General features: G+C 56.9%; 2 protein-coding genes across 2 annotated transcripts in view; one reads left to right on the top strand and one right to left on the bottom strand.

The window, feature by feature from the left end:
* The window catches only part of DEPP1 (DEPP1, autophagy regulator), a 1,456-nt gene extending 452 nt beyond the window's left edge, over nucleotides 1–1,004 (top strand). Inside the window, exon 2 of the mRNA XM_006097540.2 lies at nucleotides 330–1,004. Coding sequence (XP_006097602.1) covers nucleotides 357–971 — 615 coding nt within the window. The 5' untranslated portion in view covers nucleotides 330–356 and the 3' untranslated portion in view covers nucleotides 972–1,004. The remainder of the gene's footprint in view (nucleotides 1–329) is intronic.
* RASSF4 (Ras association domain family member 4) overlaps nucleotides 1–19,345 on the bottom strand; it is a 28,014-nt gene extending 8,669 nt beyond the window's left edge. The window contains exons 1-3 of the mRNA XM_014463299.2: nucleotides 19,255–19,345; nucleotides 9,273–9,366; nucleotides 6,704–6,779 (exon numbers count right to left, since the gene is read on the bottom strand). Of these exons, the coding sequence (XP_014318785.2) occupies nucleotides 6,704–6,779; nucleotides 9,273–9,334 (138 nt within the window). The 5' untranslated portion in view covers nucleotides 9,335–9,366; nucleotides 19,255–19,345. The remainder of the gene's footprint in view (nucleotides 1–6,703; nucleotides 6,780–9,272; nucleotides 9,367–19,254) is intronic.
* Nucleotides 19,346–19,494: the final 149 nt, after the last annotated feature.

Genomic DNA, 19,494 nt, shown 5'->3' with positions numbered 1-19,494 from the left:
ACAGGAGCTGCCACTCATGTGATTGTCATGCCATACGCCCCCGGGAAGCAGGTACCTACAACCCGTTTTATGGACGAGTAAGTAGAGGCTTGGAGAGGTGACACTGCCGAAGGCCCCGAGTCAGGAAGGGGCAGAGTCTGATTCTAAGCCTAGTTCCCTCCGCCTGCAGTCCTAGGCTGGGTTCTCTTATTCGCATGGGCTTTAACGTTAGCTGAGAGGAGGGGCTCTGCAAACTCAAACAGGCAGCCTCAGCTGGGGCGTGGGGGTGGGGGGGGGCGGGGGCAGGGGGGCATGGCAGACCCTCACCCCAGTTCTCTGTCACCCCACAGGTGGCTGCTTCCCAGCCGTCGGCAGCCATGAGGTCCCGGCTTCTGCTTTCTGTGGCCCGTCTGCCCACAATCCGGGAGAGCTGGGAGGAGGTGCTGCCTGGGGGGCCCAGGCAGGACCCCCTGGCTTCCCCGAGCCTGGATGACTACAGGAGGTCCATTTGTCAGCTGGCGCAGCCCACCTCAGCGCTGACCGAGGCTGCAGCCAGGGCCCAGCCCAGCAGACGCCCCTGGCAAGCCCGGGCCGGCGAGAAGAGCGGCTCCCCCGGGTCCCTCCAGGACTTCACCACTCCCTTCAGCAGCCAGCAGCCCCCAAACACGGCTGACCCCCTGAACTGGCTCTTCGGCCAGTCCCAGGAAAAGCAGCCACGACGCAGGGACCTGCCAAGGAGGACTGGTCCCTCTGCGGACCCCTGGGGTCCTCACAGAGAGATGGAGAGCACCAAGGCCGGGGGGTGCCCCAGAGGGAAGCTCTATGATGCCAGGGCACCAGGGCACTGTCCGGTGGGACAGTTAAGGGACTGGCACCAGGGCTCCCGTGCTTCCCGGCAACCCATCCGGGCCGCAGCCCCACCGCCAAGCTCGCGCCCCAGCAGCGTTCTCAGAACTCTCTATTTGCACCTCCCGGTGATCCATGAACTCTGACCCCTCCCCAATAAAGGCTTCTGTACAGAGCAAGCTGGCCGCATCACCTCTCCACTTTGCCTCCCCCGCGGTGGGCACTGCCCCTGCAGGCCTCGGAGGGAACGAGTTTCTGAGGGGCTGCCTGCTCTGGGACCCTACCCCGAGCAGTGACAGCCTCCCTCCCGGGAAGTTGTGCTGCGGGTCCCACGCACATGGCTCCTTCCTTGCTGACCACTTGGGCCCGTTACTGGATAGTTTCTCGGTTTCCTCATGGCAGAAGGGGACCATCCCTGGGACCTGCCTCCTGGCTGCTCCGATGAGCAAATGAGATAAAAGTCACACATGTCATGGGGCACATGTTGGAGCCCATACACAGCTGCTGCCTGTGTGGGAAACAAGGTTGGGGGATGAGGAGAAGCGAGATCTCACCCCCCAGTGGTTTCCGAGCGAGGCCCTGGGCGCTCCTGTCAGTCCCTTGGCCCCAGCTTCAGAGCCCAGGTTCCATGAGCTCCAAGGGAAAACGTGGTCTCAGCAAGTAGCCCCACTGTTTCAGGGGCGCTGTCACGGCGGCATCGGGGGTACCTCAGTGGCTCCAGCTTACAAGTCCTGTTGTATCATCAGGAGAGTTTTCCCCAGACTGAGGGCCAGGACAGAACCTGCACCAGCTCAGCCTGCGGATGCCAAGTGACTGCATTAGCTGATCCTGCCTCCACCCATCCCTACCCCTGCCTGCCTCCACCCAGGGGACCTCAACTGTGGGGGGTGAAGTGCAGGGTGTTGTCTGGCTACCCTGTTCTCAGACAAGTCCAGGGGGCAGGGCTCACTCCACATATCCTCAGGCCTATGTCAGCCTGGGCCATTCCTGGAGCCCCAGAGACAGGCAAAACCCCGTTTCCTCGAGGCATCGGGCAAGCAAGGAGGTGAGGTGAAGACTAGGGGTGAGGAAGGATTTCCTTCTCAGAGAGGCAGGTGAGGCATCAGAGAACCAAAAGGATCAGGCCCGAGAACGGGCCACCTGCTCCCTGGGCTGGCAGCGCTGGCTGGCCGGGCAGGGGCGGGGGCAGAGAGGAGAGAAGGACGGAGCGGGGCTGCAGCCGAGCCCACAGTCTGCTTCACCTCCCCTACCTCCTCGCTCTGTGGACATCAAACGTTCTTTTCTTTCTTTCTTTAAAAACAATTTGTTGTTGTTGTTAATCCTCACCTGAGGATATTTTCCCATTGATTTTTAGGGAGAGTGGAAGAGAGAGGGAAAGACAGAGAGAAGCATCGATGTGTGAGAACACATTGATTGGTTGCCTCCTGCAGGGCCCAGGCCGGGGAGGAGCCTGCAACGAGGCCTGAGAGCGGCCTCGAACCCGGGACCCTTTGGTCCCCAGGGCGAGGCTCTATCCACTGAGTCAAGCCGGCTGGGGCTCTTCCCTTTTTTAAAGCTCCCTTTAAATTGGTTTGGACTTTTAAATCTTTTTGTCTTCTTTTATGTGTTCGGTGGGGCGGCAGAATGTAAAGCATACATTCAAAAGAGAAAGTTTCAGACCAGCAATTTCTCAGGTTCCCCATCTTTTCAGCGGGGACACCAGCACCCGCCCTCACCCCTGAGAGGAGGGGGGACTGGACAGCCCCTTGGAGATGGAGTCGCAAGCACCGCATACAAATGTCGGTATCAGTCACTCAGAGCGCCCTTGGGAGGGGGCGCGAGGGCTGCCCGGCCCAGGGGGTGCACTGGGCTCAGCCTCACTCAGCCCCTTTACGAAGTGGCAGGGACGCGGGTCGGAGGATGACCTGGCCAGTCCCCCCAGCTCAGGAGCCACGCTGCTGGGGGGGGGGGGCCTCAGGCAGCGGTGAGGGGACCCAGGGCTCTGGTCTCCTCTGTGAACACCTCTCAATGTTAAAGAAATTAATGGCACTTTCAAAAGGTGCCAGAATAACAGCCAGAGTGAAGGGCTGGGCAGGGGCTCTGGCAGGCAGCGTCCACCCTCCTGCACAGACAGCCTCGGGGAAGGGAAGGACCTCGAGGGGGAGGGCCGGTAGAGCCTCACTCTCCTCCCACCCACGGTCGGAGCAGGGAGGACACACTGTCGCACCCAGGGCGGCGGCAGGAGGGAACTCTCCCGCCCAGGGGCCAGTGGTCTGTCAGAAGCCGCTCTCGGCCTTTCTCAGGCCGAGCAGGTGGCTTGGGGTGGAGGATGGGGACTGGGCTCACTGCCTGGTCAGGCCACCAGGGGGAGCGTTGGGCCCATGAGAGCTGAACACAAGGTTGGGTGGGAGGACAGCTCTTGGAGGGGCCACACAGCACCCACCGGGACATGGGGTCCTGCTGCCTCTGGCTCACACACTCATTAGTGAAGACTTTCCCCACAGGTGGGGCCCCTTTTCCTCTGGAGACGCCAGCGAATGCTCTGCTGCCTTTAAAGGCAGACTGCTCCCAGCTGCTCCCGCTCTTCACTGTCGCACAATGACCCGAAGGCCAGGCTCCCCACAGAGGAACCTAGTCCCACGGCCTCCTCAGTGGGAGTCCCGCACACCCAGCTCTCCAAACACGTGCCCCAGCCATGGCCCCCGGCCCCTGACCACTGACACCTTCCTCTCTCCAAGTTCTATGCACCGGTGGGACGGTGGAGGAGAAGGTGCCCCAACAGTAGCGCTGGGGCCGCCAGGGCTCCAGGGGAGGCCGGGTGACAAAAGGGAGGGGTCTCTTCAGGGCCCCCATGGCCCTGGGAGGCGCACCTGGTGCTGAGCCCTCGGCGGCCGGAGGGCAGCTCAGGTGGGTGTCCCTGCTCGATGCTGGCGAAGGTGTTGCTGTATTAACACCTGTGCTCAGGCCTCGAAGCCACACCAGCACCTTGCGCTCTGCAGGGTCACCTGCCTTGGAGGCTTATGCGTGGGACCCTCCATCCCTTTGTCTGGAAAATGGTGGCTCCTTTGTTGCAAAGCTCTGTGTTACAGAAAATAAAAAGAGGCAAAGTGCCTGGCGCCTGGCTGCCCGACCTCAGGGCCTACAATGCCCACAGGGACGCTGGCCTGAACCACGAGTAACCTGGGCACCCCAAACTGCAGAGGCCCGGCCGCTGGGTGGTGGGGGGACGTGGTGTCCCGGGAACCAGCCACGCGTCCCAGGGTCGGAACCCCAGGCCTCCCATGCCTGCAGCCTCACTTTTTGGTGGCTGTCACCTCCTTCGGAGGCGCACTCCCTCGGGCTGGCACCCCTTGGTTTAGGCTGCAGAAGGTTCCCGAAAAGTACGCTCTGGCTCCAGGGAGATCAAGTCAGACCCTCACACGAGTTTTAGGGCTGGAACATGAAAACCCCCCTGGAACATGTAAACTTCCCAGCGCCGGGGCTGCCACCACTGCGAGTCCCCATGTCTCCACGTGGACGTGGTCACACACAAGCACAGGGCACAGGTTCCCAGCCCCCCAGCTCCCCAGCCCTGCTCCCCACACAGCTGTTCCTATGGAGGGGTTTGTCCCGGGGAATCCCACGTGCCAACACCAAGCGCTCAGACCAGTGGTCTCAGAATGGCCTTCCTCAGGATGCCCGGGGGCCCTGTCCACACACGGGGGATGCAGAGCTTCTCTCACAGCGGGCCTGGGGGAGGACGGAGGTAAGAACTGCAGTCCTAACGAGTTCCCAGGTGAGGCTGCAGGTGTGGGAACCCCCAGGACCTTAGATCAATCCCTGAATGGCCCAGAGCTGAGGACCAGGGCTCAGCCGGAGCCCGCGCCCCGGCTGCCAGCACCAGAACCGAAGAGGGCCCGCTCCTCACTCAGCAGCGCAGGTCCACACTGCCCAGCACACGGGGCTCAGCCCCACCCCCCCCGGCCTGTGGCTACTCATCCAACCCCTGTGCCCAGGACCACACTGCCTGGCCCGGGGGCTGCAGAACCAGGCAGGCATCAGGGCTCCCACTAGAGCAGCGGTTCTCAACCTGTGGGTCGCCAACCTGTGGGTCGCTACCCTTTGGGGGTCGAACGACCCTTTCACAGGGGTCGCCTAAGACCATTGGAAAACACATATATAATTACATATTGTTTTGTGATTAATCACTATGCTTTAATTATGTTCAATTTGTAACAATGAAAATACATCCTGCATATCAGATATTTATATTACGATTCATAACAGTAGCAAAATTACAGTTATGAAGTAGCAACAAAATAATCTTATGGTTGGGGTCACCACAACATGAGGAACTGTATTAAAGGGTCGTGGCATTAGGAAGGTTGAGAACCACTGCACTAGAGTAAGGACAAGACAGTGAGGCCAGACTTTGCAGGGCCGTGGGATCAGAGCCCCTCGCAGTGAGCAGCTGGGGCAGGTGGCTGGTGGGACAGGTGCTAGAGGCCACTCTGCAGAGGGAGAGCGTGAGGGAAAGAGCCCTCGGCAGAGCAGGGTGGGGAACAAGGTGTCAGGGGTGGCCCAGGTTCCGAGTGTGTGCCATCACCGGCCATCACAGGCAGCCGGCACTGCCTGACCGGTATCCGGGTGGCCCAGCAATTCGGTCTGGCAGGTGGGTTTTAGTTGGCCCTCCTTCGTGGCACTGACAGAGGACCCCCAGCTGCCCGGACACTGGGCTCACCCTCTGGTCTGGGACCTGCAGGAGGATGCGTGGCTGTTTGAACAGCTTAAGGGAATGAAGATGGACGAGCAGTGGCCGCCCCCTGGAGAAGGGGTCTGTGGGTGGATGGGGTGTGAACTGCCCATCCTGTGCTCAGCAACAGAAGGGGACTCGAGGCTGCTGGCTCTTACAGACACTGACAGGCCAGGAGTCCAGGAGTCACGCGGTCTCAACCGTGGAAACCCCCAATAAAACCTTACACAGTAAGTCTCCCCAGGGGGCTTTACAAGGAAATTGAGTGAGACCGAGGTGGGGCCAGTGCCCCAGCCTGGGTCCCAGGTGAACAGCCTGAGGGTTCAGAGGGTGGGAGGGCCAGGCCTCTGCTTGATCTGCTTAGTGAGTGGCCCCCGAGCCTGGGCCCTGCTGGCCATTCCCCGGAGTCTGCTGGTGCCGCAGCCTCTGTATGGCCTACAGACACGCTCTGTTGAGCTCACAAACTGGGGGTTTCGAGGTTTGGGAAATTCCACATGGAATCCCAGATGTCTAGCTTCCTTTGAAATACCAGGAAGGGTCTGAGTGGGCCAGTCCCCCCTCCTGCACAGCCCATGGGCCTGACGGGTGGGCAGCAGCGGCTGCAGGTGGGACCGGTGCTCTCTGCCCTCCACGCCCTCCACGCCCTCCACGCCCTCCGCCAGCCCTGCCTTTCACTTTCCGACCTGCCTGGCCCTGGGAGCACCTTTCCCTTTAAGCCCTTCCCTCTGCTGATTCTGATTGACAGAGTAACCTCCTTTCACGCCTCGATTGCCCTGTGCCAGAGCCCCGTGCTGAGCCCAGTTGTGCTGTGGGATGGCTGGTCTCAAAGATTTCAAACTCCAATGTCCTGGCAATTCACCGCGACAAGAGTCCCAGCTGGAAGGAGAAGGCCCACAGGAGGACTCCCGCCGGCTCTGAATTCTCACGGGGATAGTCTGACCCTCTGCACCCCTGACAGGGGCCTCAAGGAGAGATCCTGGCTGCTGCCACCTGGTGCCCCACTCAGAGGATGGGTGACTTTATAATTCTTTATCCAAGTGGGGCCACTTCCGAGAGTGAGGGACACCGGCTTAATAATTACCCTGGAAAATAGGTGTAAACTGGGGCTGTCTTCTGCAAATGGCAGATAAATGGTGGCTCCGAATAAAGAAGAGAACCAGGCCTTACCTCTCGGTGTCTCAGCTGAAAGCTCTTGCCCTCATGGTAACAGTTGTAGGTTTTCAGCAGGTTTAAGAGCTCCGACCTGAGAAGGGAGGGACACGTGCATCCTGAGTGGGCAGACCTCGGACAAGGTGTTTGTCCTCCTTGGCCTCAGTTTCCTCATCTGTAGAATGGGCACAACAGCACACATCTTTCTGGCCACGCATAACTGGTTAAGAGACCAGACTGCTACTGGACACGCGCCCTTCAGTCTTCTTGAGGGTTTCACATCCCAGCCCTCATGGAAGGCGTAGGGGTGGGACTTAGAGGGAAGTGAAAACTCACAGATGGACCCCATCATTGTACAGCGAGGGTGTTTGCACACGTCCACTATCGTGGACAAAAGTTCCTGACAGCCTCCCTGTACTTTACTTCTGAGTCACTTCCTCAAGTAAATCCCTGGGGCTCAGATTATTGACATTTTGAAGACTCCAGCTTTCCCGCACATTACTGCCTACCAGGGCCCAGCATGGCTGCTGTGTGGGCGCCAGGAGGGCGACCGGCCTCTTTCCCATCCTGACCTCCTGGAGGCATGACCACGGAATGAAGGTGACAGCAGTGAGTGAGACCCTGAAGGCACAGGGAGGCCACTGAGCCCACATGTTTCCTCCCCAGAATCAAAGGGAAACCACACTGCTTGGCTGGTGTGGCAGAGAGAAGACAACGACAGCTGCCTGTGCCCGAGCTGGGCTCTGCAGGGCAGCACCCTCCAACAGATACAACATGTGAGTCACATTTAGGCGAGTCACATCTGTAGTAGCCACAATACAAGAGAAAAATAAAACAGGTGAAATTAGGTGTAAACACACTGCGGACCAGTAGTTTTATTGCTAACTTTAGCCAGTGGCCAGATAAGTTTCTATTGAATGAGTACAAAAAACATTTTACATAAATGTTAAAGGCACACTTTAAAATTAAATACCCTTTGCATTTTGAAGTTATTTATTACATGTTCTTACAAGCTAATATCTTTTTAAAATGTGATATTTTGCAAAACACTGTGAAATAACAGGAAACACGAGAATTCTCGTGTCCGTCCGCAATGTGTTAATAACACCCTTTATTGAACCCAGTATATCTAAAATATTATCATGTCAGCATGTCACCTATATAAAAATATTAATGAGACCTTGCTCATTATTTTATTTTGTAAGAAGTGTTTGCCACCTGGAGCATCTTTTACATTAACTTCGCCCCTCCTGCCACAGGGCCGTGCTGGGCAGCCACAGGGCCGTGCTGGGCGGCCACAGGGCCGTGCTGGGCGGCCACACTTGCTGGCGGCTCCCTCCTGGACCGGCTGCCCTATATCTTCTTCAGGCAGCGCCAGCAGTGGCACTGCAACAACCCCGAGCTGTGGGTGAGCAGCACCCACTCTGCAAGGTGGGGATGACGTAACTGACAGGGGAAGTGATTTACAACTTCATGGCATCAACGAAGCAGCATTCGATGTCGCATGTTCACTGGGCTTATAAGTGTGTAAACGCTAAACACAAAATTATTAGGATATACACCCCCTCCACACACACATATATGAAATTAATCATGTTATGGCGATTATGACTTTTCCCAAAATGATATCTAATATTGTTCTTATGATAAAATGTAAATAAGAAAATGATGGTATGGGTAGCACTGGGAGTGATACAAGGGAATGCCGTCTGCTCTCAGGGTCTGTAGCAGGAGGACCCAGGGCGCTGTCTCCACAAAAGCTAGCCCACCCCGCGGGACGGCAGGTAGGAGCTGCCCAAAGTAGACAATGTTTAGACTCAGAACTCAAAGAGCAAGATAAAATCACAACTATACTTTTCTTTAGTTCAGAAATAAATTTTAAAAAGTATCCTAAACATTTAAAAAGTATCCTAAAATAAACATTTAAAGAGTATCCTAAAATAAAAATAAGCAAAGCTAAAAATGATCTACGATGTATATATATAAAAGGCTAATATAGAAAGTGACCCCTTGGGAGTTCAACCGGGAGGCTGGGAGTTCAATCACTCGCTATGATGTGCACTGGCCACCAGGAGGCAGCATGGAATGAAGGAAGGCCCCAGCCAGCAGCCGGAAGGCCCTGATTGGTCCTGATCACTGGCCAGGCCTAGGGACCCTACCTATGCACAAATTTCGTGCACCAGGCCTCTAGTTATGTCAATAAAATACACTTTCTTCAGTAAAAACTCAAAACCAATTTTGAGGGTTTTTTCCTTAACTGTTTAACACAACAATAAGAATGTTAGTATTGCTCTAGTTATTTTTGTTGGTTTATTTGTTTTTCAGCATTGCTCTAGCTTTTAAATAAATACCATTTCTGCAGAGTCACAGTGGGCACTCTGGGGCTTTCCTGCTTTTGTGGGCCAGAGGGGGCAGGCGTCAAAGCCACACCCTGAAGAGATCCTCCATCTCCAAAGACAACCAAGACCAGGACAGGCCCCCATCACTGTCCCTGGGGCAGGCACACCTCCCATCTAGGGACCCTTCCACCCAAAGGCTGCCCATGGAGACCTCAGGCATGCACCCCTCCCCGCACACACAGGCTTACTTCAGAATGGATTTGCTGTCGCTGATGGGCACGTGAGAACTGGGTGCACAATCTTCCTTCATCTTCTCCTCCTGTCTGCAGACCCGGAAGCTACCTGCCAGCAAGACCAGGAAGGGCACACACACAGGTGAATGGGAAGAGCTGGCCAGTGCGGCACCCAGAGCCGGCTGCCTGGCCTCACCTCCCACCTCCATCCTCCCAATCCTGCATCCCCTCCCTCCCACTCCCTGGCACAGGACGGCCAGCGGAAGCGGAAGGTCAGGCCCAGTGGACTTAAGCGGGTTCCACACCTACATGTGTCAGCCAAGCGCCCCCTGGTGGGCCAAGCTCAGAACTGCCGAGTCAGCAGTTGCCAGCTCTATCAGCCCCGCTCCCCCAACCTCTCCACAATCCCTAGGAGTCAGGATCAATCTCCTAAATGTTTCAGGACAGGTGCTTCCTTCCCTCCCTGGGACACCATGAATAATGTTTCTGTCCCGATTACTCCTCCAAACTTCCAAAGTAGCCTGGGCCTGTCTCCTCCGTTCCCGCTGAGCCCAGGGCAGGACTGGGCTGCCCCTGGAGTCTGCGCCCCGGCCAGCTGCCGAGGGACGGGCTGACAGGTACCATGCTCACTACTTGCCACAGACTGCGGTGAGCATTTTCTATGAATTGCAGCTGTTTTGTCACCATGTTGCTTAGATGCTGCAGGAACTTAACTCCCGCATATCATTCAGCCTATTATAAAACCGGTTTCTTTAGATGTCATTGCACTTGAAGTCACAGAAGCTATTGCCAGCATTGTGAGGGCTTACTGTAATTCATTTACTCCTCACAACACTATGAGGTAAATGTTCCCATTTTGTGGGTGAGAAAACGGGGTCAGAAGGCAAGGACTTTGCCCAAGATGCCCAGCGAAGAAACAGCAAGGCCACTGTGAACACAGCACTTAGCGCCCAGATTCTGTCCTTTAGCCCTTTCTGCGTTGATCTTGAACAGTGACTCACACCCCAGAGGAAAGAGTGAAGAAGGGACTATATAAGCTGCTAAAACTGTTCACACTATGCAGCTGAGGCACAGGAAAGACTCCATCCCCTTTCTACCTCGCCTGGGAACTGAAACTTCTTGAACTTTCCAGTCTTTCATCAGTGCCTGGATATACATCTGGGCCTCCAGGTGAGCCTCTAATTACCCCCTGAGGACTCGGATCCACCCACCTGAGAGCTGTTATCCAGACCCCTGGACGTGACCAGGCCTCCTTGCACCCTGTTCCGATCACCTGACATACCTCTGGTGACCCTCCTGGAGCGATCCCCGGGGCAAGAATGCAGGCCTGATAATGGCCAAGAATGCACTTTTTCTACAAGAACTTTTAACTTTTCTTCCTTCTTTGAAACACTCCTGGGTTTTGCCTCGCTGTTTTTCCAGTTTGTAAACTCCAAGACCCTGGAATGAATCTATCCTTTTGTCTAGCACAGCCTCCAGACTCCGGGAGTGTGTTTGGCACCTCTGACCATCCTTTCTCGTCTATACAGTGGGGTAACCCGCCCTCCAGGGGATAGTGGGTTCACACAGGAAACTACCTATCTCTCTCCCCACTCAGCCCGGGGAGGTCTGGGAGCTTCTCGCAGTCCCCACCTCTGTGGGAGGGTCACTCCACTGGGGCGTTCTCTGTTGAACTGGCATCTCCCACATGGTTCCTACTTCAACTCTCTCCACGCCACCCTGGGAGGACTCTCCTATCAAGGGCCTCCTTGTAGTAAGCAGTGAGCCACACCTCAAAATACACTCCCACCCTTGACCCTGCCTCCTCCTCCCTTTTCTCATGTTGCAGCCGGGAGTCCAAGGGGTTAAGTTATCCTGGGCGGTGGCACAGACACCTCTGCTGTTCAGTTAATCCTGGGAGTGGAGTGCTCTGTCCCTTGGGCGCGACTGACCTTTCGCGCACGCCCTCCCTGCTCGCTGGACACCACTCACAGATGGCAGGGCCTCTGTGCTGGCAGGAGAGCTTGATTTGGGGGGCAGGGACACATGGTAGGTATGGAGAAAGGGAAATATTTGAAGGAGGTGGGCCTCCCAGCGACCCCAGGATCGTCCTATAAATACCTCCTCTGCCTGTGCAGTGAGTCAAGTCTCAGCTGGAAGAAGTCCGGCTCCTGGAGGGCAGGCCCCCGCTGTAACCAGCACAGGCCCTACCCGTGGGCACAGGGTGAGGGACCTCCTGCTGCACTCTAGGCCCATTTCAAAAGAGGGTTTCAGTTCCTCAGCCCCTCAGCTCTCCCGCGGAAAAAGTGACCGCCAGGCCCTGCCTCAGGGTCCTTCCTCAAATCCTGCCCACACAGAAGCTGGCGCAGCTGAGCCGGGTCAGGCTGGTGGCTGGCTCTCCCTCACACTGTCCTGTGGCTCACGGCACAGGGATGCCTTGCAGCCACATTACCGGAAGGGCGGTGTTTACCCAGAGCTAACAGGGTGGCTCTTCTCCCGCCTTCCTCTTTCCCTGCTCTCTCCCGCTCCCTGCTCGGACTCCAGCCTCCTGAGCTGCCCACAGCCCCCGAAGGGCTCGGTGCCCTTCCCTCCATTTGGGCTTTGTGGTGCTGTCCTCTACTCAGAGTGCGGTCTCCTCCCCGTTCTGTACCCCGATGTTAGCACCCCTGGGCCTGGGCCTGCTCCTACTCCAGGCTCCCGCTCTGCTACCCCGCAGGAGCCCCCCTGCACCCCCCACCCCAAGAGGAGGAGCACTGCCTCAGGGACTCTGTGGTGCTGCCTCACCACCCATTTCCCCGCAGGGAACACCAGCCTGGCGCGTTGCAGGAGGTTCCAGGGCTGGTAAATGACAAGAAGCCACACGGGGACCCAAAGCCAACTGTCCCAGAGCCGTGCACATGCAGCTGGAATGAAACCCATGGAAGTCCGAGTCAGGGAGGGGACTCCGCAGACACTGGTCCCTGGGCCCACAGGGAGCTGGGACGCTTTCCTTCTCTAGAGGGGCAGCTCTTCTGGTGTTTCATGGGACGCCAGAAAACTGGATTTAAAAAAAATCCTCACCCGGGTATATATTTATTGATTTTGGAGAGAGAGAAAGGGAGGGAAGGAGGGAGGAGGGAGAGAAGGAGGGAGGGAGGGGGAGAGAGACTGATATGAGAGAAACATCAATCGCTTGCCTCCTGTACATGCCCTGACCAGGGATGGAACCCACAACCTAGGTATGTGCCCTGACTGGGATTTAACAGCAACCTTTTGGTGTACGGGACAGTGCTCCAGCCAACTGAGCCACCAGCCAGGGCAGAGATCCGGACTTTTATTGGCTGCATCTCCCTGTTTAAACACGGCGGCTGGGAAGACAGTGCCTGCCCTGTGGCCATGTGACAGCTCTTATTCTCAGCTGTGGGCCCAGGTGACTAACTCTGCAGACAGAAGTGTGTGTGTCACTCCCAGGCCAGCTCATGTGACCACTGCAGCCTTGCAGCTCTCCTGTCCCAACTGGTGCATCTCCCTGAAGGGCAGCCTGGGTCCGTGAGTGCCTCTGTGGACCAGAATCCTCTGCAGCCCACAGTGGACACGGGCTGGCAAAGAGAACCCACCTCTGCTGTGAGAGCCCTGGAATGCCAAGGATCTGTGGGTGCCGTGTGACGCAGACCAGCCTGACTGTACCAGCCTGTGCAGTACCTATTCCCACGGGCGAGTGCACACCGAGGCAACAATAAAACAGCCAGCAAAACACGCTGCCAGACAGGCCCTTGGTGGGGCCCCAGCCTGTGACTTCTGATTCAGGGTACAACACTTTCCTTTTCCCACAGCATGTGGGGAATACGCCCATTTTATGGGAATACTCTACGCAGCAGGAACACTTACAAGTGGGTTTCTCTGTAAGGCAAGCAGCGACCAGCTACTAGCAGGTGTTTTCTACCGAGCGCTGGGCTGGGAGCTGCTAAAGACCCAGGTGCCTGCAGTTGCATGTCCTTTTCGCTGAGCCTTTATTTTCCCATCTGTACAATGGAAACACTGACCTTTGATGGGTAGAAATGAACTCAATGAAGAACTCTGTCTAAATCAGTGGTTCTCAACCTTGGCTGCACATCCTGATTTCTGGGCCTCATCCTCCGGAAATTCTGTGTCTTTGTTACTAATGTTGTGGCCCCACCCCATAACAAAGAAACAGAATTTCCGGAGGGTGAGGCCCAGAAATCAGGATTTTAAAAAGTTTCCCAGGTGATTCTAATGTGCAGCCAAGGCTGAGAACCACTGGTCTAAATGGAACATGTAGACCAAATCAGGTGAAGGGGCTGCTGTTATTGACAGCGAGGTGGGTGGCGGGGAGCCCCGTCCAGGGGCATGCCCTGTGCAGGACTGCGGCTGGCCTGTCACTCAGGCACAGCCTAGAAACCACAGAGTGACAGATGCAGCTGGGAAGGCCACCCCCAGCTCTGGGAGTCTATAGTCTTCTCTGTCAGGTCTTCCCACACTGGCCTTCAGGGGTGTTTTGCCCCCGAGAGCCTAATTCAAAGGATGTGGCTAAGGTGCTGAGGGTCTCCGGGTGGAGGCGGGAGCATCAGCGGGGGAGCTGCGAGGGGAAGGAGTCCGAAGGAGGGAGGAGGGCCCTGGATTGCAGTGGTGAAATGAAGGGGAAAAGGGGCAAAGGGTACACCGCTGAGCTTGGCGGGGCAGGATGAGGTGCCATCTCAGGTGAGGGCGGGAGGTGAGCAAGGCTGGGGAGGCAATGAAGGGCCGCCAGCAAAGGGGGCTCTTCCAACGTGCCCGGCTGGGCCTCCAGCCCTCGGGGCGGGCACCGTGGCCCCACGGAGAAGCGGCCTCTCCTCTGAGAGAGCACCCATTTCTGTGTCCCCTGGCGCTCACCCGCTGTGCGGCCCCAAGCAAATCACATGGTCTCTCTGGTTCCACCTGTCCCAACCCTCCACCCCCAGCAGGCCACATCCCTGCTCCTGAGTTCCAGCCCTGAGCTCTGGGGTCACTCCCAAGTTCCACTTCGAATCCGTGCACTGTGCGTGTGTGTCGCTCACCAGACTGAAGGGTGGGAGCTTTTCATTCACTGTAATGATCCCAGTGTGCTGAGTGGTACGTATACCTCAGGGGTGTCCCAGAGATCCCTGAATGCGAGCTTCAGGGAGAGAGAGAGCGAACACGCACCCCAGCAAGAAAGCGAATGGGATTTTCCTCCCTCTGGACATGTTCTGGAAACTGCCCCTTGAACTCTCCCTCTCCTGGTGCATTTGGCCGGCCCTAGAGAATCTCTACGGAGTGCTGTTCAATCTTTTATTAAAAAAAAAAAAAAAAAAAAGCACAATTGTATCTTTAAATAAAACCAAGGCAGAAGCCCAGTATACAGATGGATCAAGCATGTCAAACTCGCAGATGGCGGGCCCCATGCTTCGTCCACTGGCCACCAGTTTGACATGCTTGAATAGATTACAGTGCCTTGGTTGAAGCAGGACTGGGGCGATGCGCTGGGCTGGCCTGCCTCTCACTCGGGCACAGCCTGGAAACTGCAGAGTGACAGATGCAGCTGGGAAGGCCAACCCCCAGCTCAGGGAGCCCAGCCTTCTTTGTGCCTGTCTGCTCCCCTCCCCCAGCCCCAGGGCATGGAGGCCTCTGGGCTGGCTTCCCAGTTAGAGACTCCCATCCTCAACCCAAGGCCCAGCTTCAGCCAGGGTTCCCTGCCCCCGAGGAGGGGCGGGAGTGTGCCACCCGCTGGGCACAGGCAGGGAATTGTTTCAGCTTTCCACTTCAGTGGCTGCTGGGCCCTGAGCAGGGGCTGCTGGCGGCAGCCAGCACCACAGCCCGCCCTGCTATTGTCCCTGGCCTCTGGTTTGGGACAAAGGGCACTGAAGCCTTTCCAACTGCTAGGCTTGGCCCATCTTTCCTCTTTGGGGGCCACGAGCTCTGTGGCTCTTCAGGTCCCACTACAGCCCAGGCAGAGGAGCAAACGAAGGCTAATGCAGGGGCAATATCACAAAGCCAAACGAATGCACCTGAAAGCCTTTTACTCCAGGCTGCGAGCTGCCTGCTCCTCGGTCTACAATGCCCCCTCTCGTAAAATAACGGCACAAAAGCTGGTCACTGCGGTCCTTACCTGGCAAAATGGAAAATGTGTCAGTATCCACATTAAACTGTCTCAAGGACGTCTGGGCAATCTGAAAGCTTGGTAGCCTCTGTTCTAACATTTAAAACATTACGATTTTTACCTTCTTATTTAGGCCTGATTAAAATCAAATACAGTGGGGCCTTGACTTACGAGTGTCCCGACTAACGAGTTTTTCGATTTTTTGCTTTGAGTTGCAAGCTAAAATTCGGGTTACGAGCCAGCTTCAGATACCCCACCGCTAGTTGGCGTAGCGAACATCACAGTGAACGCCACAACATTAGCCCAGCATCACGTGTCTCACTTTATGATTTGACTTTCGAGTAATTTGAGTTACGAGCTCCGTCACAGAACGAATTAAACTCGTAAGTCAAGGCCCCACTGTATGCAACAGAAGTGACGGGGGAACCGGAAGGACAGAGCACGTGGGGCCCGGGCTGCTCTCACTAGGAGGAAAGGCGGCTCCGAGGGAGGGCAGGTGCGGGGACACTGCTGGGCATTCCCGCTTCCAGGCAGGGCCAGCAGGAAGACATGGAAAACAATGCCCTGTAAACGGGCCTCCCTGGCACCTGCTGGCCGGCAAGTGGCAGGAGCTAGGCCAGGAAGGTGCTGGCACCAGCTGCCTGCAGAGGGTCTGGCTGGACAGAGGCTGCTCCTCAGCGACACATTTTGGCAGAGAAAGCCAGCTGTTGGGATGTGGATGATAGGCAACAGCTCAGCAGCTGCAGATCCCACCAGCTTCCAAGCTGCTCTTCTCCCCCCTCTCCCCAGTGCTACCCCTCCCACTCCCTGTGGCTCAGCCACAGACCTCCCTGCCCCAGTGCCGATGTCTAGGAAGGCCTGGGAGGACACTGCCCAGCAGGAGAGGTGGCCGCAGAGCCACCAGCACCTCCATCCCCACCTTCCCCGGGCTGACCTTTACTATACACCCTCCCCACTGTGCGGTCCCGGGTCCCACTGACAGGTCTCCCTGAGCCCATTCTGGCCTTGCTTCCAAGGCACGGCAGGCTGGGCCACACAGCTGCCTACAGTCCTCCTGCTCTCCCTCCCGTCTGCACACCCCCGGCCCCCGGGACCCTCCCCCAACCTGGGCTCTCCTCTCCTATGAAGGGGGATAGGGGAACAGGAATCCTCTCAGCTGTGCTTTTTGGACCAAAGAGATGCTCAGAAGGACCACTGAGGCCTGGAGCAGGAGTGCGGCCTCTTTGCGGGCTCAGTGCCCACTGTGCCAGGCTGTACTGGGTGCTCTCCACAGCTGCCTCCGCCCGTGCCACCCACTGTGCCAGGCCTGAGGTCCATTGCAGCTCCGGGCTGGCTCCCTGTGAGGCATGTTGTGCTTTAAAACTTCTGGGTCACGGAACCCTTTGGAGTCTGGAGAGTTTAGCACATGATCCCCAGGAAGATGTGTGTGTGCGCATCTGTGTGCGCATCTGTGTGCACGCACACGCCTGTGCACACACTGAATTTGCACACCACTGCAGGGGGTCAAGGAGCTCCTCAGATCCCGGTTAAGAACTTCTGCTGAAACGTGTCGCAGCAAAAGACAGGAAGCAGGGGTGTCGTGGAGAGGAGTCTGGGTGGGAGTTTTGCTGGAGAATCAGCTTAGTGACTTCAGCGTGTTGTGCCATCTCTTGGGCCTTGGGTTAGCTGGGACTGTCCTGGCAGCTGGTCTAGAGTGTCCTCAGGGCTCTTTCCACTTCGGGGGCCACAGGCCTCATGACACTCCACCCACCCGCAAGGTCAGGCAGGGCAAAGAGAGGGGGCTGTCCATCTCCCCCTCAGCAGTACATCCCGGGAAGGAGGTCAGATGGCTAGGAGACTGAGCAATCTGCAAGTTCCCCTTCAACAAGAGTGAGAACACTGCAGAGGCTTTGGGAAGTGCAGCCACTTCCTATTTGACTTTATTTTACTTTAAAGCAATTTCAAAGTATTTTCTTCAAAGCACCGTGCGCTGGGATAACCCCCAGCCTTCCCAAGGATCTGGGTTTCAAGCTCTGCTCCGTGACTCTGGAGCTGCGTGACCTTAGGCGAGTCCCTTCCCTCCTCAGCCTTAGGTTCCTCATTAGTTGAATCACTGGCTGTGAAGGTGAGTGAGGAGACATGTGAGCTGCGCCTCACATGAGCTCACATGTGATCAACAGGAGCTCCCGTTACAGGTCGTAAGGGCCAGGGCCTCTGGAGAGACTGCGAGGCTCTGGAGATGGGAATGTGGGACCGAAAGAGGATGGCAGTCCTCCCGGGAGGAGCGGCTGTGAGTGAGGACATATGACCAAGTTTGCTCTCAAAACCTGGCCTGGCCCCCAGAGGTGCACTCAGAGGGCTTTCTGGTCGACCCCGGAGCCAGGGTCTCCCCTGTGAGGCTTTGCCTGTACAGCATCTGACTGCGATGGCGCTGCTCCATTCATGTTCTTTGTTATGAGTCGTTGTCTAGCTGCCCTGACCCAGGAGGACCCTGGCCCTTCACTGTTCTTGACCTCTAGGCTACCAGCTGGGTCTCAGGGTGGAACTACAACCCCACCTCCCACCGTTCACACTGACACTGTAATCTGTGGCCTCCCCCTCATTTTCATTGTCAAGTCGAGCCACCAGCACTACACACGGAGAGAACCACGAGAACGAATGAAAACAGACGTAAACACTGACAAAGCCCTGAAACACACCCATTACTACTCCCAGCAGGCAATGTTTTGACCTCAGTTTAACATGTTCCCTTTTCTCTTCTCTCCCTTTCCTTCCCCTTCCTCTTCCCTCTAGCCCCCTCCTTCATCCCTCCTTCTCCCTAGTATCTCCCGTCCTGGTGCCAGCAGCAGCTCAGGAATGACACAGGGGAGTAGGAGGCAGGCAGACCTCCATGTACCTGTTAGTTCTACCAATTCATTTACTTTTCTTTCTTTCTTTTTTTTTAACCAGGGCTCTGGCAGCACCTCTTGACTGTGTGGTACACGGTGAAACTATAAAGTAGTCGGGGAGGGTCTCTTCTGCAAGCACAAGTGCCTGGCCGTGTAGTCTAACCTGCTCGGATTCAAACGACAGAACTGCCGCTTTGTTTGCGGTGACCTGATTTAACTCTTCTGTGAAGCTCTCCTTACAGTGTGTTCAGACCGCACTGGCCCTGCCCGGTATTCATGCCCAGTGGGACAGGCAAACAGGGCTGTGCAGAGTGAAAACACGGAGGCATCTCACAGGCGGAAGCATAGGCCTGAGAGTCGGGAGCAGGGGGAGAGCAGAGTGAGCTCTGACATTAGTGGGCGAAACGAATGGGACCTGGCACAATAAAGCCTGGGTTCGAATCCTGACTCCACTACCGACTCATCTGGGTAAAACTGGATAATTCCACAAGTCTTTGAACATCAGTTTTCTCATCTGGAAATGGGTTTAATGAAAGTACTGGGGCTGTAAGAAGTAGAGGGCATACTATGCTAAACCCCTTACTTAGCACAGGTCAGGGAACAAGGCAAATCCTCTATCAATAGCGATTGTGGGGCAAGCCCCTCCTTCTGCTATTATCTTGGCGACGGATGGGTTTCCATGTGTGAAATCAGAGGCTTGTGCCAGAGGCGCCTGGAGCCTCGTCCCCAACTCTAAGATCAATGCGTCTAAGAAACTGGCTCAGGAGAGAGCCAGCGCGGCAGGTGCAGCTGCGGTTGCGTCACCTGTCGTGCTCAGACTTTAGCCCCTACAGTGCCCTCCCCGTGGAGGATGCGCCTGGCGCAATGCCCACTCCCAACTCCGCTCTGGTCCACGGGCTCTGGAGGAGCCAGGCTGGCGGAGGGAGGAGACCCTGCTTGCGGCAGCCGCGGGCATCGGTGCCCAGGCGCCGGCGCTCACGGCTGGGGGCAGCCTCGGGGGCGGGGGGTGTCAGTGCGAGCCGGACGCCCCGAACTCTCCTGCCCACGTGTCACTCACCGTCCTCCCGCGGCGCAGACCGGAGATCGCTGGCAGAGCTGTGCCCTCGCCGACCCCGCGCCGCGTCCTGGGCGCCCACTGCCCCAGGCCTCCCGGGTTCGGTCGTCTGGCCGCCTCTCCCCGCCCCTCGCCGCTCTGGCCAATGGTGAGGCCCGTCCGCCCCGCCCCGCCCCGCCAGGGCAGGGCCCAGCCTCCACGGGACCTCAGATCGCCCGGACCCCGGGGAGCCTTCACGCTCCC

Source organism: Myotis lucifugus, unplaced genomic scaffold (assembly GCF_000147115.1).
Source record: "Myotis lucifugus unplaced genomic scaffold, Myoluc2.0 scaffold_206, whole genome shotgun sequence".
NCBI classification, from domain to species: domain Eukaryota; kingdom Metazoa; phylum Chordata; class Mammalia; order Chiroptera; family Vespertilionidae; genus Myotis; species Myotis lucifugus.
The sequence above is the reverse complement of the archived record's forward strand: the minus strand, read 5'-3'. Positions and strand labels throughout refer to the sequence as shown.